This window comes from Balearica regulorum, chromosome 1 (assembly GCF_011004875.1).
Source record: "Balearica regulorum gibbericeps isolate bBalReg1 chromosome 1, bBalReg1.pri, whole genome shotgun sequence".
Lineage (NCBI taxonomy): Eukaryota > Metazoa > Chordata > Aves > Gruiformes > Gruidae > Balearica > Balearica regulorum.
This window is the reverse complement of record NC_046184.1, coordinates 149,930,591-149,949,641: the sequence shown is the minus strand read 5'-3', so window position 1 is coordinate 149,949,641 and position 19,051 is coordinate 149,930,591. Positions and strand designations below refer to the sequence as shown.

The following is a 19,051-nucleotide window of genomic DNA, read 5'->3' as shown; positions in this document are numbered from 1 at the left end:
AAACTTGCTGAGGGTACACTCTGGCCCATCATTCAGATGAGCCTGCTACATGAGGCTCTTCTGTTTGCAGCTGTCCCAGATCCCTCCTTGTAAGGCCATGGACCATCATAGCTATGGACCACATAAACTTAATAATGCTTCTATGTTACATTTCCTGAAATGTGTGATCACATGTGTTCTCTCTGTCATTCATCTAACCTCTCCGACACAACAGCGAGGGAAATTTGTGGAAGAGGAATAATATCAAACATCAGTGGGAATTTATGCACTCCAAATACTTTTCAACTTGCCTGCGATACAGACTCTTCTCAGTAGTCTCTATAAATTCAACTGTACAAGTTCTCTAACACCTTTAATTACCTTGTTTACTTTCTGCTTTATTGACAACATTAGAGTAGTTGAACAGCACTAAGAATCTTTTCCGCCTCAGAGGAAAAAACACCAATAGATATATCTAGACTGCAGAGCAGATGTGCTCTCCAGCACCTTGCAGTCCTGCTCCTCCAGTTACACAGAGCATCAGCCCTTTATTCACAATTAAGCTGATAATCCTCACATCGGTGTAACACAGAAATGCTGTCACTGAGGTGGCTTGTAAACCATCTGCCTGAGGCTGTGGTTTATGCCATAAAATATAGCATACCACTAAAATGGCTGAAGTCACATCCAGTTAGCATTACTGCAAGTAAAGATGCAGAAGAAAAATGGTTTCCCTGTTCCTAGCGTTGCAGTGGCCAGCATAGACTTCCAGCATAAGCCCCAAGTGGGTTTTCTTAACAAAGAGCAGTCCTCAGCCACTACATCACGTGCATATTACATGCACATATATCCTTGGCCCACCACACGATAGGTTTATTCTTGTTCACTTTCTGCGGCAGTGATATACTGGGGAACAGAGGCAATTACAACTGCTCTGTAACATCATACAAAAAAGCTCTGGGCTTCTTTGGTTCTAATTCCAGCACAATCTGGACTGAATCCAACTCAAAATAGATCCATTCAAAGTCACTACTTCCCAAGTGCTGTAGGGTAGAACGATGCCAATTAAAAAGCTCCAAAGGGCTTGGGGAAATTATGAAATCTAAACCAGCAGTGAATGAATAACTTGCTGACCTAGCCTAATAAAGTAGCTTCTTTGATGGATGATAAAAGAACTTTGAAGAACAGTGGGTTTAACTGCTCACAAGTTTTTACAATCAGTAATTTAGCCACTCTCTTTATTTCATTCTGACCCAATTACCAGAGAATCTTGCGTGTGGCCTCCTGTACTTTTGGAATAGATATAGCACCTTAAAATCTTTTTCCAACTTTGAAAATGTACAGGGCTGTTTTCAGTTACCTCAAGGGAAAATTGCGTCATGAAGAACAAGTGCTTTATGTAGGTAATGCTACCAGTCAATTTAGGAATATTTGACTTTTTTTTAATCTAGTCAGTATATCAATTTCAAGCCTGGAGCCTGAAGCAACTTTTCTGAGTAGCATTGTGTGTTGGGTTTCTACATGCTTGATATAAAAGGGAGGCTCAACTTTTACAGAATGAACTACTCCCCCATGACAGCTAATGAAACTGGTCAACAAAATAGATGGACTGCACTGTAGTTTGAAATCCAATTATTTTCTTTTACGTTATAATTTGTTCTTTGCAAATAGCTGTCTAAATCATTAAATGATTCACCTAATTTCTGCAAATTCGTGTTTAAGTAGTCATTTTCATATTATGCTTTGACACCTGCTTGTTTGTTTGTTCACATTCACTGGATGATCTGTCTCTTAATTTGTATGTTTTGAAGGTCTGGGATTGTCTCAATTCTGCATTCATGTAATACTCATGGCAGTTATGATCCAGTTGTATTTGAAACTGTTTATTGCCATCACCATCCAAATAATAAATAATAATGGTCTGAAGCACTTAACAGCTTTTTCTTTTGAGATGTTAATATTAAAAGAATTGATTCTGTTCCCAGAACTGCATGTTCTCTTTTCATTAGTCTTATAAAAACTGCACAAACTCTTGAACTTCTAACTTTCCCTGAAAAGAAACGCTGCTAATTTTAACTCATTTTTGTCTGAGTTCCCCTCCCCACTATGAGAGTAGTGTGGTGGTAATGACTTGTTTTTATTTTTGCATTTTTTCAGTGCTTTGCCACTCATTTCCTTATCCCATAGACAGCAGTTCTCCCTGCTTGGGTCTCAGTGCCCAGGGTCCACTTATGCCTCCCAGATCATACAGTACAATGTCATCTCTTGCAGAAACATGACAGGGACACAAAGAGATCTTCCCTGTATTTCCATATGATAGAAGAGTCTCCCTCATGCGGCATCATGTGGAAATTGTGAAAATTGTGGCAGTTGTGGTTGGGGTTTTTTTCCTGATTCTGGAACGACCGCTGAGGAATTGCACAGTTCTGATCTGGTATCAAGGAAAAGTACATTGCAGGGATGCTGTGAATTCTAAGTTCATATTGGTCGTTCAGGTACACTGCACATATACCTGCACATTCACATTTTTAATCATTAAAAAAGTAATTAAAATTTTCCATCATTTAAAAAACCCCATCATTTCACAGGCTGTGGTTTAGTGGAAAAAAAAAATCCAAATGTTTTCATAAAGCACTTTGAAAACTAAAGTTGAAGACTGGGAGACAGGGTATATTACCTGCAAACTAGCCCAGAGAGGGTTGCCATTAGCTGAGGTCATGCTATCAGCCTGATTAAAATAATGACCCAAAGGCAGATGGATACCTGCTTCCTGATCTACAGCGCACTCCTAGGTTAGCACTCAAAACTGTATCATCCCTCAGTCTTTCTCTTGGCACATTTAGCAGCCACTACATACCAGAACCTCTGCTGTTGGTGCCAGTCCTTGGCACGAGGCTGTGAATGTGACCGGCTGTATCCTGAAATAAATGTCCCTGCTGTTGGCCATCATGTGCCTGGAGAACTACAGTACTTATAAGGTACATGTCTATAGTTATATTTGAGGTATGTTGGACTTACGTTCACCCTCCTGCAATTCAGTTAGACATGCTCTGGCTCACTTGGAGAGCGACGTGGGCACAGCTGGCCCTGGTGTCATGCGTGAAAAACAGCTGGCCCTGTAGAGAGCACGGTCACATTGTCTCCCACAGGGTTCAAGTCTCCTCCACCACAAAGCTCCATAAAGCATCCTGCTCCTTTGCTCTCCTTTTCCCACCTTCAGGGATCGCAGCCTGCCTCAACACGTTTCTGCAGCGAAATTAGCCTGAACACTGAGCGTGATGCCAAGCAAGGTGCCTTACGCAGGCAGCTTGATGGAGTCACGGATTGTGCAGCCCCGCTTAGGGCAGGGCAGCTGTTAAAAATGTCTTGCCTACCCCTAAAGGCTTGTGGAGTTGGTGTGGTGCATGCAGATACCATTACGGAAAATCCTGACTGAAAATAATGGGAGTTTGAGGTGCAGGGAGGGAATAATAGTCCTGTAATATTCTCCAGCTTTCATGCAGTGCTGTTCAGCTATAGCTTTTTGATGGCCAAATTTACTCCCCATATAAAGCTCTGTTACTATTTGAGTTATTACTACGCAGACAAATCTGGTGCCAGATTGTGTTTTAAACGGTGGTATTTTTATTCCCTTTTCTCCACATAGCTACAAGCAGTGGAATAAACAGCCAAGTAAAGTATATCAAACACAAATCATAGGAAACAAAAAAGCCAAGAGGAAAGGAGTGGCCTTACAATCAAAGCAGAAGGTTAGGAGTTAGGAAATTTCAATTCTCAAGGCTTCCTGCATAAAGTCACTTTGCCTCTCTGGGCTGCAGGGGGATGTTCTGAGTCATGCTGAACCGCATCTTGCTGCACTTACCCTTCCGAGACTCACACATTTGACTGACTGTACTCCTCATAAGAAGGAAGGGTTAACTCTTGTTAACTCTGTGGGTCTTTCTTTGACTGAGGTCATCGTTTCTTCAGTGTAAACAGCTGTATTTCTGCATTGAAATTAAATGATTGAAACTAGGTATTTAATTCAAGAACACTTGTTCTCACAGTCTTCTCCTCTGGGAGACGAGCATGAGAAAGAGTATCCCTTAGAAACCGTGTGAAGGCTGTACTACTGAGGCGGAAGGTTGGGTTGTGGAGGGAGATTTCTCTTCAGATTAAGCGGGTGTATTTTACTGGCAGGAGAACGTGTTTTAACACGTGAGGAAAGTGCCTACCGTTCCAGGCAAACACAAATCTGCAGTTTGCAACAGGCCGCAAGGACTACGGATGGAAGCTGCAGTAGAAATGTAAACTATTTGAAAGTAACTGCAATCTCATTATCCTAAACAGAGGCAAATTCATAAACTATTACTTTTGGGGAAAAATAAACAACAAATCCCCAAATTTTTCATTTACCATAGCAAAGAGATGCGTGCAGTCATGGAAAGCACATTTACGATGAGTCAAATGGCGCTTTCAAACTACCGGGCACTGAAGGAAGCAGCGTGACACACACTGCGACAGTGTGTGCCCATGTCTACCCGTCCATCCCTGCAGTCACCGCCCCAGGGCCACCACGGCGGGAGGTGACCGGTGACCGAGACGGCCGATGCTGAAGCACCCTGAGAGCCCAGGCCAGGGGCACGGAGAGGCTGCGGGCGCCCTTCCTTTCCCTCAGGCACGCTCTGTGGGAAGCGGCCGACTTCCAGGCAGCCTCTAGTCAAAAACACGTCGCTTGTTACGAAGGAAGGACAGACAGACCCCGCGGCAACACCACCGGGTTGCGCCTCACCACGGAGCCCCGGCGCATAGACAGGCTCAGGCTGCCGGGCGGTAGCGACCTGCGCATGCGCCGCGCTACGCCGCCACCGCTTCGGCCGCCGTTGGCCACCGGCCGCCTCCACAGCGGGGGAAGGGGAGGGAGAGAGGGAGAGCGGGCGGGTGTGCGCCGCTGCGCCTGCGCGGGCGGTTCCCGGGCTGCCCGGGCAGGGGGAGCCGAGCCGAGCGGAGCCGAGCTGAGCCGAGCGGTGGGTGGCCGCGCGCGCGCGAGCCCGGTGGCGTGGCCGGCCGTGCAGGCGCCCGGCGCTGCGTGCCGCTGCCGCTGGGCATGGTGAGCAAAGGGCCGCTGCTGCGCCTGTTGACCGCCATCAACCGGAGGAGGATGAAGCTGCTCATGGGGCTCGCCTTCGTCGCCTATGTCGCCTGTGAGTGAGCGGGGGTGAGGGCGGGTCTGGCTGGGCCATTCATTGCTCGCTGGCCGGGCGCCCCCCGTGCTGTCTGCCGCCGGAGGGAGGAGGGGTGGCGGATCCTCCCGCGCCCCGTTGCGCTGCCCAGTTGCGAGACGCCGCAGCGCGGCTGCTGCGGCCCCGGCGGGGAAGGGCGCTCCGCGCGGCCCCCCGCGTCTCTGGGCGGCGGGGCCGAGGGGTTCCCTCCTTTCCCCGCCTCCCCGAAACTTTCCCAAGTCCGGCGGACAGCCGGCTAGGCCGTGGCGAAGGGCATCCGCGGGACCGCCGGGCGGGCCGTGCCGGGGGTGCCTGTCAGGCATTTTTCCCTGCCCGGCCGTGAGGGCTGCGCGGTGAGGCCCCCCCTCCCCGTACCCCCGCGGCGGCCGTTGGGGGCGTTCGCACTGCGGGCGGCTTCCTGCGGGGGGCAGGCGGCCGTGCTTCCCCCCGGTGCCCCGCGGGAAGGGGCTCTCGGGGGGCTCGGCGTGCGGCAGGCAGCCGTCCTTCGGGCCCAGTCCCAGACGTGAGGTGAGGTGAGGTGGGGCGGGCGTGCTGCCGAGGCACCGCCTGGGCGGTGGGGTGGGCTGCCCGGGCAGAGAGAGAGGCTGGTGGGGAGCGCTGTGAGCGAGACGTGGCTCAAGGAGTAAGTATTTCCGCAGCCGCTCCTCAGACCAGTCTTTGTCCGCGTCGATCTTAACCTGGTAGATGCGTGAGGTGAGGCTGCAAGGAAGTTTTCCTGGGCAGGCCTCGTGTCTGGTTTTTGTAAAATCCTCTGATGTCCTGTTGGGGCTAAATAAATGTTTATTAGCTCAGCACGTAGCTGGAGTCTGAAGAGCCTGAGGTATTTGGGAAATATCTTGGAGTAACCACTGACAGGGATGTTTATGACTTCAATTATTAGGCGTGAGTCAAGTAGAGTCTCGGATTTATAACGTTGTCCTGTCAAGCTCTCTTGCCTTTCTTGTCCAGATCTTTCTGTTGCATTTTTCATATTCAGTTTATGTTAGCCCCTTCTGGTTTTAGACTTGGGTGGATTTCATGTAGATGGCACATCATGAGGAAGGATCTTTGAAGCCTTGTCAGCTTAGCTAGGGACAAGTGATTCTCTTGATGCTTCGAAACACGTATAGGTGAGCTCGCTTTGGGGATGGGGTGTGTGCCTCAGATTTAGAAGCCTCCCTTCGCATTTGGGAGGCTGGAGAGGTACAACTCAAGTAACATGGCAGAAGGGAGTGGTGTCTTCTACCCCAGAAACACCACAGAGGAGTTTTCTTTACTACCATATGTTACTATGTTTGCAGGACCTCATTATTTAGATACTGCTGCTATACTTGAAGTTGTGTGTCAGCTCTGACTCTTAGGACAGTTTGTTTGTCCCAAGTGACTTCAGGTTCCATGCATACTGGGGCAGGGGCAGCTTAATGTCTGTTCTTATTTTGAAAGGGCTCAGTGTTTTGCCAAAAACGATACTTAATTTAAAAATACAAAATTATTAGACTGCTGTTAAAATACTGGAATTGAGTGGCAAATGACATGGTCATTTGGATCTGGCTATTGGTTAGATAGTAGTTGGTGTTTGCTGTCTAGCTTTGTAGGTAAAAGCCTTAAGGAAGGGAAAAACTGCCATATCATTTTTGCTGCCTGGGCTGTAAGTCATAGATGTCTTCTCAATGCTTGTTTCTGATTGTTCTTTGGGATTTAGAAAAAATGGAGGAGGAGAGGGACTGCAGATCCATGTGGCAAAAAGTAGCTTAAAAAGGGAATAGGTTGGGGTGTGATGGGAGTATGTTTTTTGCAAATCTAATGTGTCAGGTTGCTGTGCTTTTCCATCTTTTGACTAGTGGTCAAAAGTAGTGGAATCATTAGTCGTGGCTCGGGTGTCTTCAGTACACTGATATGCTAGCAGATGCCACTGGTCTAATAGAGAGGCTATTTTTTGTTTTCTATGGGAGTCATTATGTTCCCATCCCCCTATCCTAAAAGTGCACTCCTTGCAATATTACTGAATCATCACTGTGCTGTGGTTGCAGTCAGATAATGCTAGACTAAAATAGCATAGAATCTGAGAAAACCGAGCTGCTGGTGTAGGTGTATGTGCTGGCACTTCTTACATTCCTTTTCTCTCAAGTGCTCTCCAAATGACTAAGTGTTTTCAGGCTGTGCACCTCCTTTCCATGAATTCCCATTCAGTGTTAGTGCGTGGGGAATCAGATTTGGAGCACGTTGTGTTGCAGGGAATGAAATACTTGGCAAATGCATCATATTTTTATGAACTAGGAGACAGGACTTTTTTGATAGTGCCATTTTGTCAGTTTGTGTGTGAAATCCCAAGAGAATGTTTAGGGACTAGCTTTTCTAAGAGTGTCTTATTTCATAAAAAGCTTCTGCTGTTGAATGCAAATTTGTTACAGTGTACCTGAAGAACTTCTTTATGACAGTTTACGAACTAGAGGAAGAACTTATTACGGGCGGTTGAAAGGCTCTCAGCTATCTCGCTCTCAAGAGTCATTGAGTGGCTCTCTTGGTAGTTTCACAGCGCAAGGTGTTGAATGGCCAGGCTAGCTTAGATATCCCTGCTCCACATCTCCTGTTTCCCACCAGCATCCACCATGTACAAGGACTTAAATTTCTGTGCTGTGCACCAGGTAGAGAAACCGGTCTGGACTAAGATCACCTTTTCAGGGTATAACCATTTGGCAGCATGGGTGTTCGGACAGCTGTTTTGGCCCAACGGAGGAGGCCGCGTGGTGGCGAAATAGGCAGCTGGGAGTGCTGTTGGCAGCGCTGCCATCGCGTGCTTTGCAGGTCTACAAATAGTGTCTTGCCTAAGGAGTGTTGTTGACGTTGGTTAAAGTACCACTGTGATGTGAGGTGCAGTCAGGCTTCTGTTAAAGATAACTAGAACTCTTTTTATGGACTTCACTGGTTTCCCTAGTGACACTTAGAGTAAGAAGGATCCTTCCTTTACATCTGGGTTTGAATTAAAGTAATATCTGACGTCTCATGTCTGTAAATTTTTATTAATTTAAAAAAATAGTTACTCACTTGAAACAGTGTGCTATTTGTAGTTTGTGTATATAAAAATAGACCCCAAAGGAGCATTTCTATGAAGCAGGCAGTTAAAAGCTGTTGTAACTTAAGCGACTGTTCCCTGTAAAACTGAAGTGAACAGAGTTTAACTATCAGTTACATTTACCTTATCTGTAGGCCCTAAGTGAAAGGGGTGATTTTGTTCCCCATAGCCCAAGTGATGAATCTGGAGATAGTGCAGTTAGTGAGCTGTGAGAGTCAGTCTGTAATCTGGTAGAATGCTACACAATTATTTTTTAAGATATTTTTCAGAATTAGCTTAGTTGACTTGCAGTGCCATCTCCTCCTGTGAACACTGCATGGCTATACTGTGCTACATATAATGGGAAACCTTGGCCAAAGGTTAAATTTTTGTTGCCCTTTTAAAGGGTCAAAGTCTTCTGCTACAGCTTTTCTCTGTTTTAACCCCCAGTAAGATACTGCAGGAGAGTTGGTGCTAACCAGAGGAGAGGGGGTCGTGTGGAAGTGGACTGAAGCAAATCCTTTCAGTCATGGGCTGCACTTGCATCATCTTGAAACCATTGTGAAACTGTAGCTTAAGAACATGAGATGATTATAAATGCAAGTGAAGTGGATTTAATTGGTTTTTCTTGTCTGTAATGAGAAATGTAGACATCATAAACCAGCAACCAATTAAATAGATATTGTTAGAAAAACCAACCAGCATCACCACAATGAGTAACTTATATGCAGGCTGAGAGTTTTATTTTTAAAAAGCCCACCTGTTTGTGGGTTGGTATGTCAATACAGACACCTTAAACTCATTCCCTTTGAAGTTTTAAATGTTTATTCAGTTTTATATGGATATACTGAGATGCTTCAGTGAGGCTGTTTTTGTAGAATCAGGACCTTATTGAAGTTGTTGGAAGTACGCTGTAAAATCTTGTCACCAGAATTTAAAGACCAGAGCTTGTCAATCTGCATGGTTTGCTTTAATCTTGATGCTACTGTAAGTAATCTACTGATGTCGTAGTATAACGAGGGAGAGTTAAGAGGTCTATTTCTGGTAAAGTAGAACAGTTCTCATTGCTCATTTGTAGATCAAATAGTTTGCAGGAAGTGTGTCAGTAGCCTTGTTCCTTTTCCAAGGCAAAAAAAGAAGGAATAATAGGGTGCTGCCATGAGATCCAAGCTTAAGACTTCATTACCTTTATAAAATAAATTACAGCACATCTACTGAAACAACTTAAAAACAAAATGTCAAAATAATGTGAGGGAAGTACATCCTGCAGTGTAGTGGCATGACTTCTCCCAGCACTGTTAGTTTCTGTGGTTGTTATCCTTTGTTTTACAAGGTTAGCCATTTGTTTCTGTCAGATTTCCATCAGCTAAGTAGAATGTAATGTGCTTTTCTCAGAATATCAAGGTGTGACTAAGCTTTTCGGTTTGAATCTTACCAGCCCCTTGCATGTTGCTTGTCTTGTGTGTGTTCACAACAAAGGTTAAATGCTACTTAATGTTGTGTTTTGATGAGCTTTTACTTTCACTTTTCATAATAGAAAAGTAGCTGCGAATTTGGTCCTGTCCTATTGTTTCAAGCTAGCTGTCTGAAAGTTACTCAGCACTGCGGTGGAGAATACCAGAAATCTTCCTTTTCCAGCTGTTTTACAAGACACCAGGATTGACTGGCCATGGAAGATTTAGAAAGGGTCTAATGTGACATCAGGTTCACCTGCTTTTTGTGTCACCATGCCATGGATTCTCCACCAAAAAAACCCAAACAAAAAACATTTGCTTGCTGGCTTAATGTCCTGCAGAGCTGCCTTTCATCTGTGGGTTTATGCAAATAAGTTTACTGTCTTCAGCAGCTTCCAGTTCCCTGCTCATCAGGCTTCCAACTAGCCGTAGCTGCATAGCGCATGAAAATTTATCAGTGCTTCAGGAGTTTGAGTTTGTCAGGAATAGATGGACTCCAACTCTGCTTTGCTAGCCATGTTGTGTTAAACCGATTTTTTGGCATCCTGGAGAAATTCACCCTTACACTTCCCAGCTTATTTCCATTTAATATTTGTCTTTAGTATTTGTCTTCAATATTTTCTCTCCACTTAGTATTTGTCTTTTCTGTGGCATGTGCAGGAGATGGTACTGTCATCATTCTGCTCAAGGACAAACAGTCTTAGAGCTTTTACCTTCTTTCCCCTTTGTGTTTTTGCAAAGGGGAAATGTTTCCTTATCATTTATATTGCTTGTCTCTTTCCTGTAAGGTTGGTTGACCAAAGCGGAGCTTGGTTGAAACCGATAGTTTTCAACTTCTAGTTTGTGGACCCTAGGCAGGGAGGGGTGGGGGTTACTGTGAAGGAATTTGTAGAAGGTAACTGGGAAAAGTGAGTTTGTTTCAGTTACAGTGCTGACCATTGGAGCATGCTGTGAGTCTGCTGAAAACGTTCTTAGCAGTCAACAAACTTAAAATAAAATGCTGAAAATAATTGATTTGAATCATAACACCTCATTTGACTGCCATCCTAATTTGAGTCATGTTACCTTGGATGGCTGATCAGTTTCTGGGGTTTGACTCTGCTGCTGTTTAAGGAAAGACACTTAGGGATTTTAGTTCTTTCTCTATTAATAAGTGAAAAGGGGACACAGGGATGTTAGCAATTTAGATTGCTTAGCTTTCACATCGCCAAAATAATTTTGACCTGATTCAGAATGTAATTATTACATAGTACTCCAGTTAGGTATGGGTCAAAGTCCTTCTGTTGTCTCCCTTGGGAATTCGAACCTTTTGTAGGCCGTCAACATATGTGCAAACCACTTTGGTGTTTCAAGAAAATAAATTCAAAGCTAGAAAGTTTTATGATGTCCAGGCATGCTCAAATATATGTGGTGATGAAAATCTAAGATCCTGTTTGGAACTTCATAACTGTGATGAGTTATACACATTCTGGTTTTTTGTTGTAAATATTGGATGTTTTTTCCTGTTTGTATTAACTAACAATTGGGGTGCATTATCTTACTTGTGGCAAAATACAAAGGATAGACAAAAATGGATGAGTACTGGTAAAGAATGATATGCTAAAGATATGAGATAGGAAAGAGTAGAAACACTGAACAGAGAACTGAGAACAAGACTTAACAGAATAGTTGGAAAGAATTTGCCATCTGGGAAATGAAGAACAGAATTCAGTAATAAAGTGATGCTGCTAACTGAAATGTTAGAATAAGTATTCATGGTTAGCTTCCCATCCAGTATGAAGCTCCATTAACTCTTGTAAAGAAAGAAAATTTGCATAATGTTATATCTCACAGCTGCAGGAGTGTATCAGTTTGCCAAAGTTTAATTATTTATTCTTAAGAGAAGGTACAAAAAACGTTGTCCTGGTGACTATGTTGTCTTTGTTTTGCTCTGTGATGACTAGGTGAGGGATTTACATAGAGTAGTGGTGTTATCCAGGACAGAGTATCTTCCCCTTCAGAAAACCCTGTACCCTTGTGTCTAGGGTACTTGCCATCTGGGAAAAGCTACAGTTTCTATCTGCTGTCTTTGATTTGGAGCAGGAACTTTACCATTGAACAAGATGTCACTTCAGGAAATACAACAGGAAGAACTACTTGCTGTACAGAAATCTGTGTAGACCTACCAGAGGAGTAGATCTTAATTTTTGGTTTTTAATGTTCAGATTATTGTTCGTGCCCCAAAGGCATAAATGTAAACTTCACCCAGGAAGATGACATTCAGTAATACAAAGTTATGATTAGTAATTGTATGTTATCTCCTCTAATATTACATACTCTTCGGTATAATAATTTTCTAAGCTAATTAACAAACTACTGGAATTACAGATAGGCTACTATTGAGGTGGTTTTATTGTTATGAAAACTAGACTATAAAATGCAGTTGGAAATTCATTAGCCAAATCACAGAATGGTTTGTGTTGGACCTTTGAAGACCATCTAGTTCCACCCCCCCCGCCATGGGCAGGGACACCCTCCACTAGACCAGGTTGCCCAAAGTCCCATCCAGCCTGGCCTTGAACACTTCCAGGGATGGGGCATCCACAGCTTTTCTGGGCAACCTGTGCCGGTGCCTCACCACTCTCACAATAGATTTAGAAATCTACCCTCCTTCAGTTTAAAGCCATTACCTCCATTTTTCTTCCACCAGTATCCCCAAGTCCTTCTCTGCAGGTCTACTCTCAGTCCATTTGTAACTCAGCCTGTATTGATACTGGTGATTGCCCCAACCCATGTGCAGGACCTTGCATCTGGCCTTGTTGAACTTAATGAGGTTCATAATTGCCCACTCCTTAAGCTGGTCGAGGTCCCTCTGGATGGCATCCCTTCCTTCAATGGCACTACTCAGTGACCTCTCTCTCCAGTTTAGTGACAAGGATGTCGTGTGGGAAATAAGTTTCCTAAAGGAAATAATAGTTTTCTTTACATTATTGCGTATCTAATTGAGATCTGCAAAAGAATTAAATTAAGACTGTAATGCATCTGTAATAATAAGTATTTTATGAGCTCACTTTGCCTGCTTTTCCTTTTTGTCAAGTTTTCGTCTGGAGACAAAAAGCTTCTGTCTACCAGGAGACTAAAGCTGCTGAGTGACTATGGAGAGTCAGATTTCAGGGAAAAAACCCAAACCAACCCACCCTCTTTGGAATGACGTTGCATCTGTCCGAAATAGAAAGTTTGACTGAAGCAATTCACTCTGGACATTCAGAACTTACGATTTTGATCTAGAAATTCAGGTTACAACCACATATCAATTCATATTGGTCCTGTATGCTGTTTCTGTTGATAGTGAGATCCATTTGAAATGAACATCATCTTGTGATTGAGCAGAGGTTGTAAGGAGGGCAATACAGGGGAAAAATCCTGTATTTTCAGTTAAATCTACTTAGACAAAGGTTTATGTAAAAGTTTCTTTAACTGAGTGTCTTGAAAATACAAACAACAAAGCCAGTGGGAAAGGAAGTGGTTTTAAAAGAGATTGCATCTTGGATCTATGGACATCATGGTCTCACTTTTTAAAACACCTGTTTTAAAATGTATGTGATGCTGAAACTAATATTGCCACTTATCATTTCAGATTGTGAGTGTTTATTACTATTGGTGCCTTGTGATAGTCTATGACTTGATTTTAATGTCATTGAAAGAGACCCAGAGAAGAGGGATCATCCTGGGCTAAAGGCACAGGCTTTCTTTGAGATTCTGTTTTTTCCCGCCTTCAGATTGTGATAGTGTTGTTTTTCTGGTTCCCCAGCCTATTGTGGATGAGTTAATTAAGGCATCCAGGGTTCTCAGAGTAGTAATCTGTGTTTTACAGAAACCTATACAGTTAGTATTCTTGCAGATGACAGACTCAGAGGACATTCAGGTGAAAACATACATCCTGCTCTTATATTATGAGGATCTAGAAGAATAACTCTTGCCTGCTATGGAGTGCAGCTGGTCAGAGCTAAAAATCTGCCTATGATAGATAGGGAAGTGTCCATTTAATAGTGGATGCTCAACAGCAAATTGCTCGGGATTTCTGTTGTACTTTTCTGAGTATGACTGAACAGATTTTGTGTTTGGGTTTTTTTGACTTCATTGCAGGCAGGGCTGACTTGTATCCAAAGGATAGCTCTTGGAATATTCCTTTGCTGAAAGTAGCCCAGTCATCATACTGCTCTGCATCAGCCATAATTTCAGAAAGGGTCTTCTCTAGAAAAACTAAACAAACTTTTGAATTTCCAGGAATATAAATGTATTCAGTAGCAAGAAAACCATCTTTACTTGTCTGTGATGGCTTAGCTTTTATTTAAGGTAGTTTTGAGAAGTCTTGGAAATCTACAACAATTTTACCATAAGGCTGTGCTTGCCAAGTAGTTACAGCTTTATCTCTGAGGCTGGAGGGGAAAAAAAACCCCCCAAACAACAAACCAAACAAAAAAGAGGATTGGGGTTTTCTGAAAACCATGAATGATTAATGTTTGGTTGGCAAAATGTAAATACCTCTTTAATAACAATGCTGTGATTAATGCTTTAAGAAACAAATCTCCTCTTTTCTAAAAGTACAGCTCTTTGTTGCTTCATCCAAGGAACATCATTCTTCTCTGGAAACTGTCACTTTAAAGTGTAATGTCTGTGGGAGTGATTAATGCCTCTGTTGTATTTTTAATCTTCATGGTACTTGCAATTAATCCTTGCAAAAATGCTACAAAAATCCTTCATTATTTTATGGAAGGGATGCAGAGGGGAAGACACATCCCAGAACAGATAGTCAAAATAGGACTACACCTTTCTCCTACAGGTCGTTAAACCAGACTTTCATGTGTCTCAGAACAATCCAAATATTCTGATCTCTTCCCTAATGGCAAGTTATTGTTACTTTAATCAGTCATTGAGTGAGGTTTACAAATAGTCTTTGAGGGAATAAGCAGAACCTCTATTTATTTTCTCATGTAGGTGAGTGTCTTAATTGTTTGGTTACAAGTCATGCTTCTCTCTGTCCAGTGCAATTAATCGTGAATTCAACCCTTGCACAGAGTTTCAGTAGATGGCAGGAAGACTGTCCATGAATGGTCTCTAGTTGAATGAATAGGAAGTTCTTCATAGAGTACATACTGTCATGGTTGGGGCAGGGGAGTGAGGGTGTTAAATCTCTAAGGTTTGAGAATTGGCATAGGACTATTATCCTGGATGTAAACCTCTTGGTTTAAAAGATTTGACTTTAGAATTGGAATTTTTTTTACTTGTATTTTTTTTTTTAGACTGGCTTTTACTGTATTTTTTTTTTTTAGACTGGCTTTTAGACTGGATTAGTGAGGTAATCAGTTATGCTAGCATTTGCTCAAATTGGATCCATTTAGGAGTCTGATGCTTTTGAAAACTGGGTTTATGTGTAGTGCCTGATCATGACCTTGCTGGTGTGGAAGCTTTTTTAACCATCCACAGGTCTGCAGCTTTTGGTGTCTGAACTTGGTGGGCCTGTCAAGAGGTGCCTTATGGTGCCTGTGAGGGCTTTCATCTTAGATTTAGACTTGTAATTCTGCATCATTCTGCTCATGGATTTAGGGCCACTTGCCTTAATATGTCTCCATCATTCTTGCCTGAATGTCAAACTGGCTTTGGCATAACCTTTAGGGCAAGGAAGTGACAAGTCAAGGAAATCCTCTGTAAGCCATAGTCATACTGCTGGTTCTGCAGCTGTGTAAGCCCATTATTTAAACAATTGTGATGTGCATTTAGAAAAAAACCCAAAACTTTAATTCCACTGTAGTGAAAAACCTTACCTCTGATCCCTTCAACCTTGATGTAAGCTGTGTATGAGCACACAGTAGCTGAAGAGATCCTCTTTAGAATTGTGCATTTGGAATCCTTTGTGAGGGCAGTATGTTCAAGTGAGTGTCTGCAGCACCTCTCTGCATGAGAGACTTCAGGGTTCTTCACATACCTCCATATGGTATTTCCTATATGGTTTATTTGCAGTTTCATTCTTTTTTGGTACAAAAATAAGCTTCTTGGAAGTTTAATGGAAGGTTATTTACTCCTACAGAGCTGGGATATCAAACATAGTGTTTCTGGAAGTACAGGTATGCCTTTCTGAGCTCCCCTTCCCTGCTGTGGACCCTGAGTACACACAATTAACATGTTTTCTTTAGGAAGCCAGTTTCTTGTATGCAATGTAGCTGCACTGTCTCTGCAACAAAACTGGCAGGGTGGTATTTGTGATGCAGCTGGCAACTCATTTTTTCAATTCCTGTTTCACCAGCTAAGCCCAGATGTTTTCTGCCACTTGGTAAACACTACATTACATTATTTGTATGGGTTTCTGTAGCCCAGAAAAACAACCGATTAATGTACAACTTGAGAATTCTGTACCCGTAGTAGTTGCCAGATGATCATCATTCACTGAAAAAAAAAAAAAGGGGGGGGGGGGATTTTGCCATTAATGTTATCATAAATAATTCTAAAGTCTTAGCCAGAGGGTAATTAACTTGAATTCAACTTAGTGCTCAACACTGTATACCTTTTTCCCCCAGAGAATTTACTTTAACATAAAATTCACGGTGGTTTTTAAGTTCAGTTGGATTTTATTGATCACCTGTTCCAATATAAAGCTTCCTTATCTCTTTCCCCAAAAGATGACAGAGGTTTTATGATACCACCACAGATATCACAGTGCCCTCCTACAGTGTGTTTGACAATCTGTCATGGATTCATTTGAATTACTCTTTGAATTACTCAACAGCACGCAGTAGTTAAAAACGGTTGAGTAGCTTCACCATCCCCTCAAGGGTGGAACAGTGACTGCATTATTGCATCCTCACTCCTGTCCTCCCCGCTCCTCTTTCCTGGGTATGTTTCCTTTTGCCTTGGAAGGTGCCTGTGACTGTAGCAGCATTTTTTGTTTTCTTGTTTCTGTAACACCTCATCATCTGCTTGAGATCAATAAGTAATAATCATGAAAATGTATGTGCAAAGCCTGAATCTGGGCAAAATACTTCATTAATTGCTACTTGAGACCTGAAGTGCAGCTTAGAAAAACTGAGGAAGCTTTGGAAGCTTTCTATATGTATGCTAATACTGCAAAAAGGGTACCCCTCCTCCTTAAGACCCAGTGTAATTTGGATCCTTAGGTTGAGCTTTGTCTCTTAAAGAGCAATTGCAGAATTATTTTTCTGGTGATATTCTGGGTATATGTCCTGTGTCACTTACAGTTGCCCAGTCCCTTACGTAACTGTTCTGTATTAATCTTGTTTGTCTTGACAATCTGAAGTTTTCAATTCTGTAGTATAGCCTGGTTTTTTTTCACTGTAAACTACATTCTCTGTTCTAGTTGAACAGTGTTCTGATAGTCTTCGTGTAATCACTTAAACCCTAAACAGCTTCAGAAGATTTTATTTCTAGCAGAAAATAAATTGGGCAGATGAATCTTTTTGTGAACACAGAAACAGCTGATATGTTTGCTGTGCTGTTTTATACTGCGGTTTGTCTTCCTTAAAACTTTTTTCCGTACAAAGGGTGTAATAAATTATCTTTGTCTGCTTAGTGAGACATTTGATTATGTTGCTTAGCTACCCTGTGCATCTGCATCACAATATATACATACTTAGAGAGAGAATCATGCACACAAGCACTTGCTACCTTTAACACAGGACTGTTGTGGCACCTCTTTGGACTGATTCAGCTATTGCCTGTAGTGGCCAGTCTTTTTACTCTTGTCAGTCTGTAGTTTCCAGTTCATGTGGTTCAGGTTTACAGGACTCCTTTCATGCTCTTGCCATTTTTTTCAATATCCCTAATAAACAAGTCCAGAGCTCTGATTTGTTGAATCTGTATGTGGTGTCAAATTATATAATTCAGAGAATTCTTGTACATTTCGTTTATCTAATATGGTGTAGAGATAATGATCAGATAAGTATATTTGATGATTTACTGGTCAGATAATTCCAGATGTGCACTGGAATAGTCCTTTTTTATTGAATTACTGTATTTTCCTACTTTTTTATAGTCTCATGTAATTTCATCGGAATTCCTTCCATACTCTTAAGCTGTGTTCTAGTCACTTGAGGTGTGTATATACATCATGTATGTAACTTATTTAGATAATTTGTGATTAACATACTTAATATTTTTTTATATTCTTTTTGATGATACTGGGAAAAAAATTACCTCATGTACTGTTATATGACACTGTAATGTTCTCTCTTTTCTTATTTTCCAGCTGTATGGGGAAACTTTGTCAATATGAGGTAATGTATATAGTTTTTGTATTGAATATCCTTATTTGAAATATAATTAACTTACCTTTCCCATCAACATATATCACTTTATGTCAAATAGGGAGCAAATACAACAGCAGCTCACACTGTTGTTTGCGTGGCTGCTACACGGCTGATACAACAGTTTTTGAGACTGAACACCTTGTATTTTAAAAATGGTATGTCTGCTGTAAATCTCACCCAAGGTCTTACTGTCACTTCAGCATCTGCCTTTCTTTACAAAAATTCATCTTCTGATTCTGCAGATTTTTCAGGCAAGTTAGTTGGCATAGCTGGGCATATAGGCTTGGATTCTGCTTTTTCTCAGCACAGATCTGACCATACCTCAGTGACAATACAGGCATAAACATTGAAGAGCAGCAGATCCTCCAGTGCTTGCCATAATTATGTTTCTGTACCTAGAATTAGAAATGTGGTTTTGAGGGTTGTTTTTCTCCACAATTAATTGGGAGAGAATCTGATGGTTTAACTGCTGAAAAGCAAAGAAAATCCTACAGTCCCCCAGAATTTTTGCCCTTAGAAATAGGAAGGGCATAGCATATGCATGCAAAACATGCAGATTTTCACAGCATTTCTGCTTGTATGTGAGTGTTTGTCCTCTGGGAAAATTCACCAGGAAGACACAAGTCAAAAAAAAGGTGAAGAGAATACGGGGACAGTCCATTCCCTGTGACAAAATCTTCGTGCACAGCCAACAGAATATTTCACCATGTAGTTTTGCTAGTAAAGGGTTTTGGTACTCTGGTGGCATGCTTAGCAGCATGGAGTAAAGAAAGCTTGAGGCAAGGTAAGAAAATTAAAGAATTTTCTGCAGGCTCTGATTCACCCAGGACAGCTTACCCTTGGATCTGTTCCTCTCCCAAGCTGTCCACTTTATTTCTCTTGGAGTTTCCCACCCTTGCTACAAAGTGTTCAGCTGTTAGGCAAACAGCTGCTGAGCTGCTGATAGAGATATAATTTAGATTGCCATGTTGTTGTGGCCAGCAAACTATGGCAGCTTAGCAGCTGTTACATGAGCAGCTGAGCATTTCCAAAGGAAGGACGGGAACCTCAGAGAGGGGTTTGAGG

The 19,051-nt window shown here is 42.4% G+C and overlaps 1 protein-coding gene across 4 annotated transcripts in view; it reads left to right on the top strand.

The window, feature by feature from the left end:
* Positions 1–4,866: 4,866 nt before the first annotated feature.
* Positions 4,867–19,051, top strand: part of UXS1 (UDP-glucuronate decarboxylase 1) — a 62,444-nt gene continuing 48,259 nt past the window's right edge. Inside the window, exons 1-2 of one of the 4 annotated variants that reach the window (XM_075739054.1) lie at positions 4,867–5,162; positions 17,926–17,953. In XM_075739054.1, coding sequence (XP_075595169.1) covers positions 5,066–5,162; positions 17,926–17,953 — 125 coding nt within the window. In that variant the 5' untranslated portion in view covers positions 4,867–5,065. The remainder of the gene's footprint in view (positions 5,163–17,925; positions 17,954–19,051) is intronic. The other 3 variants (XM_075739063.1, XM_075739079.1, XM_075739071.1) reach the window with 3 other exon arrangements.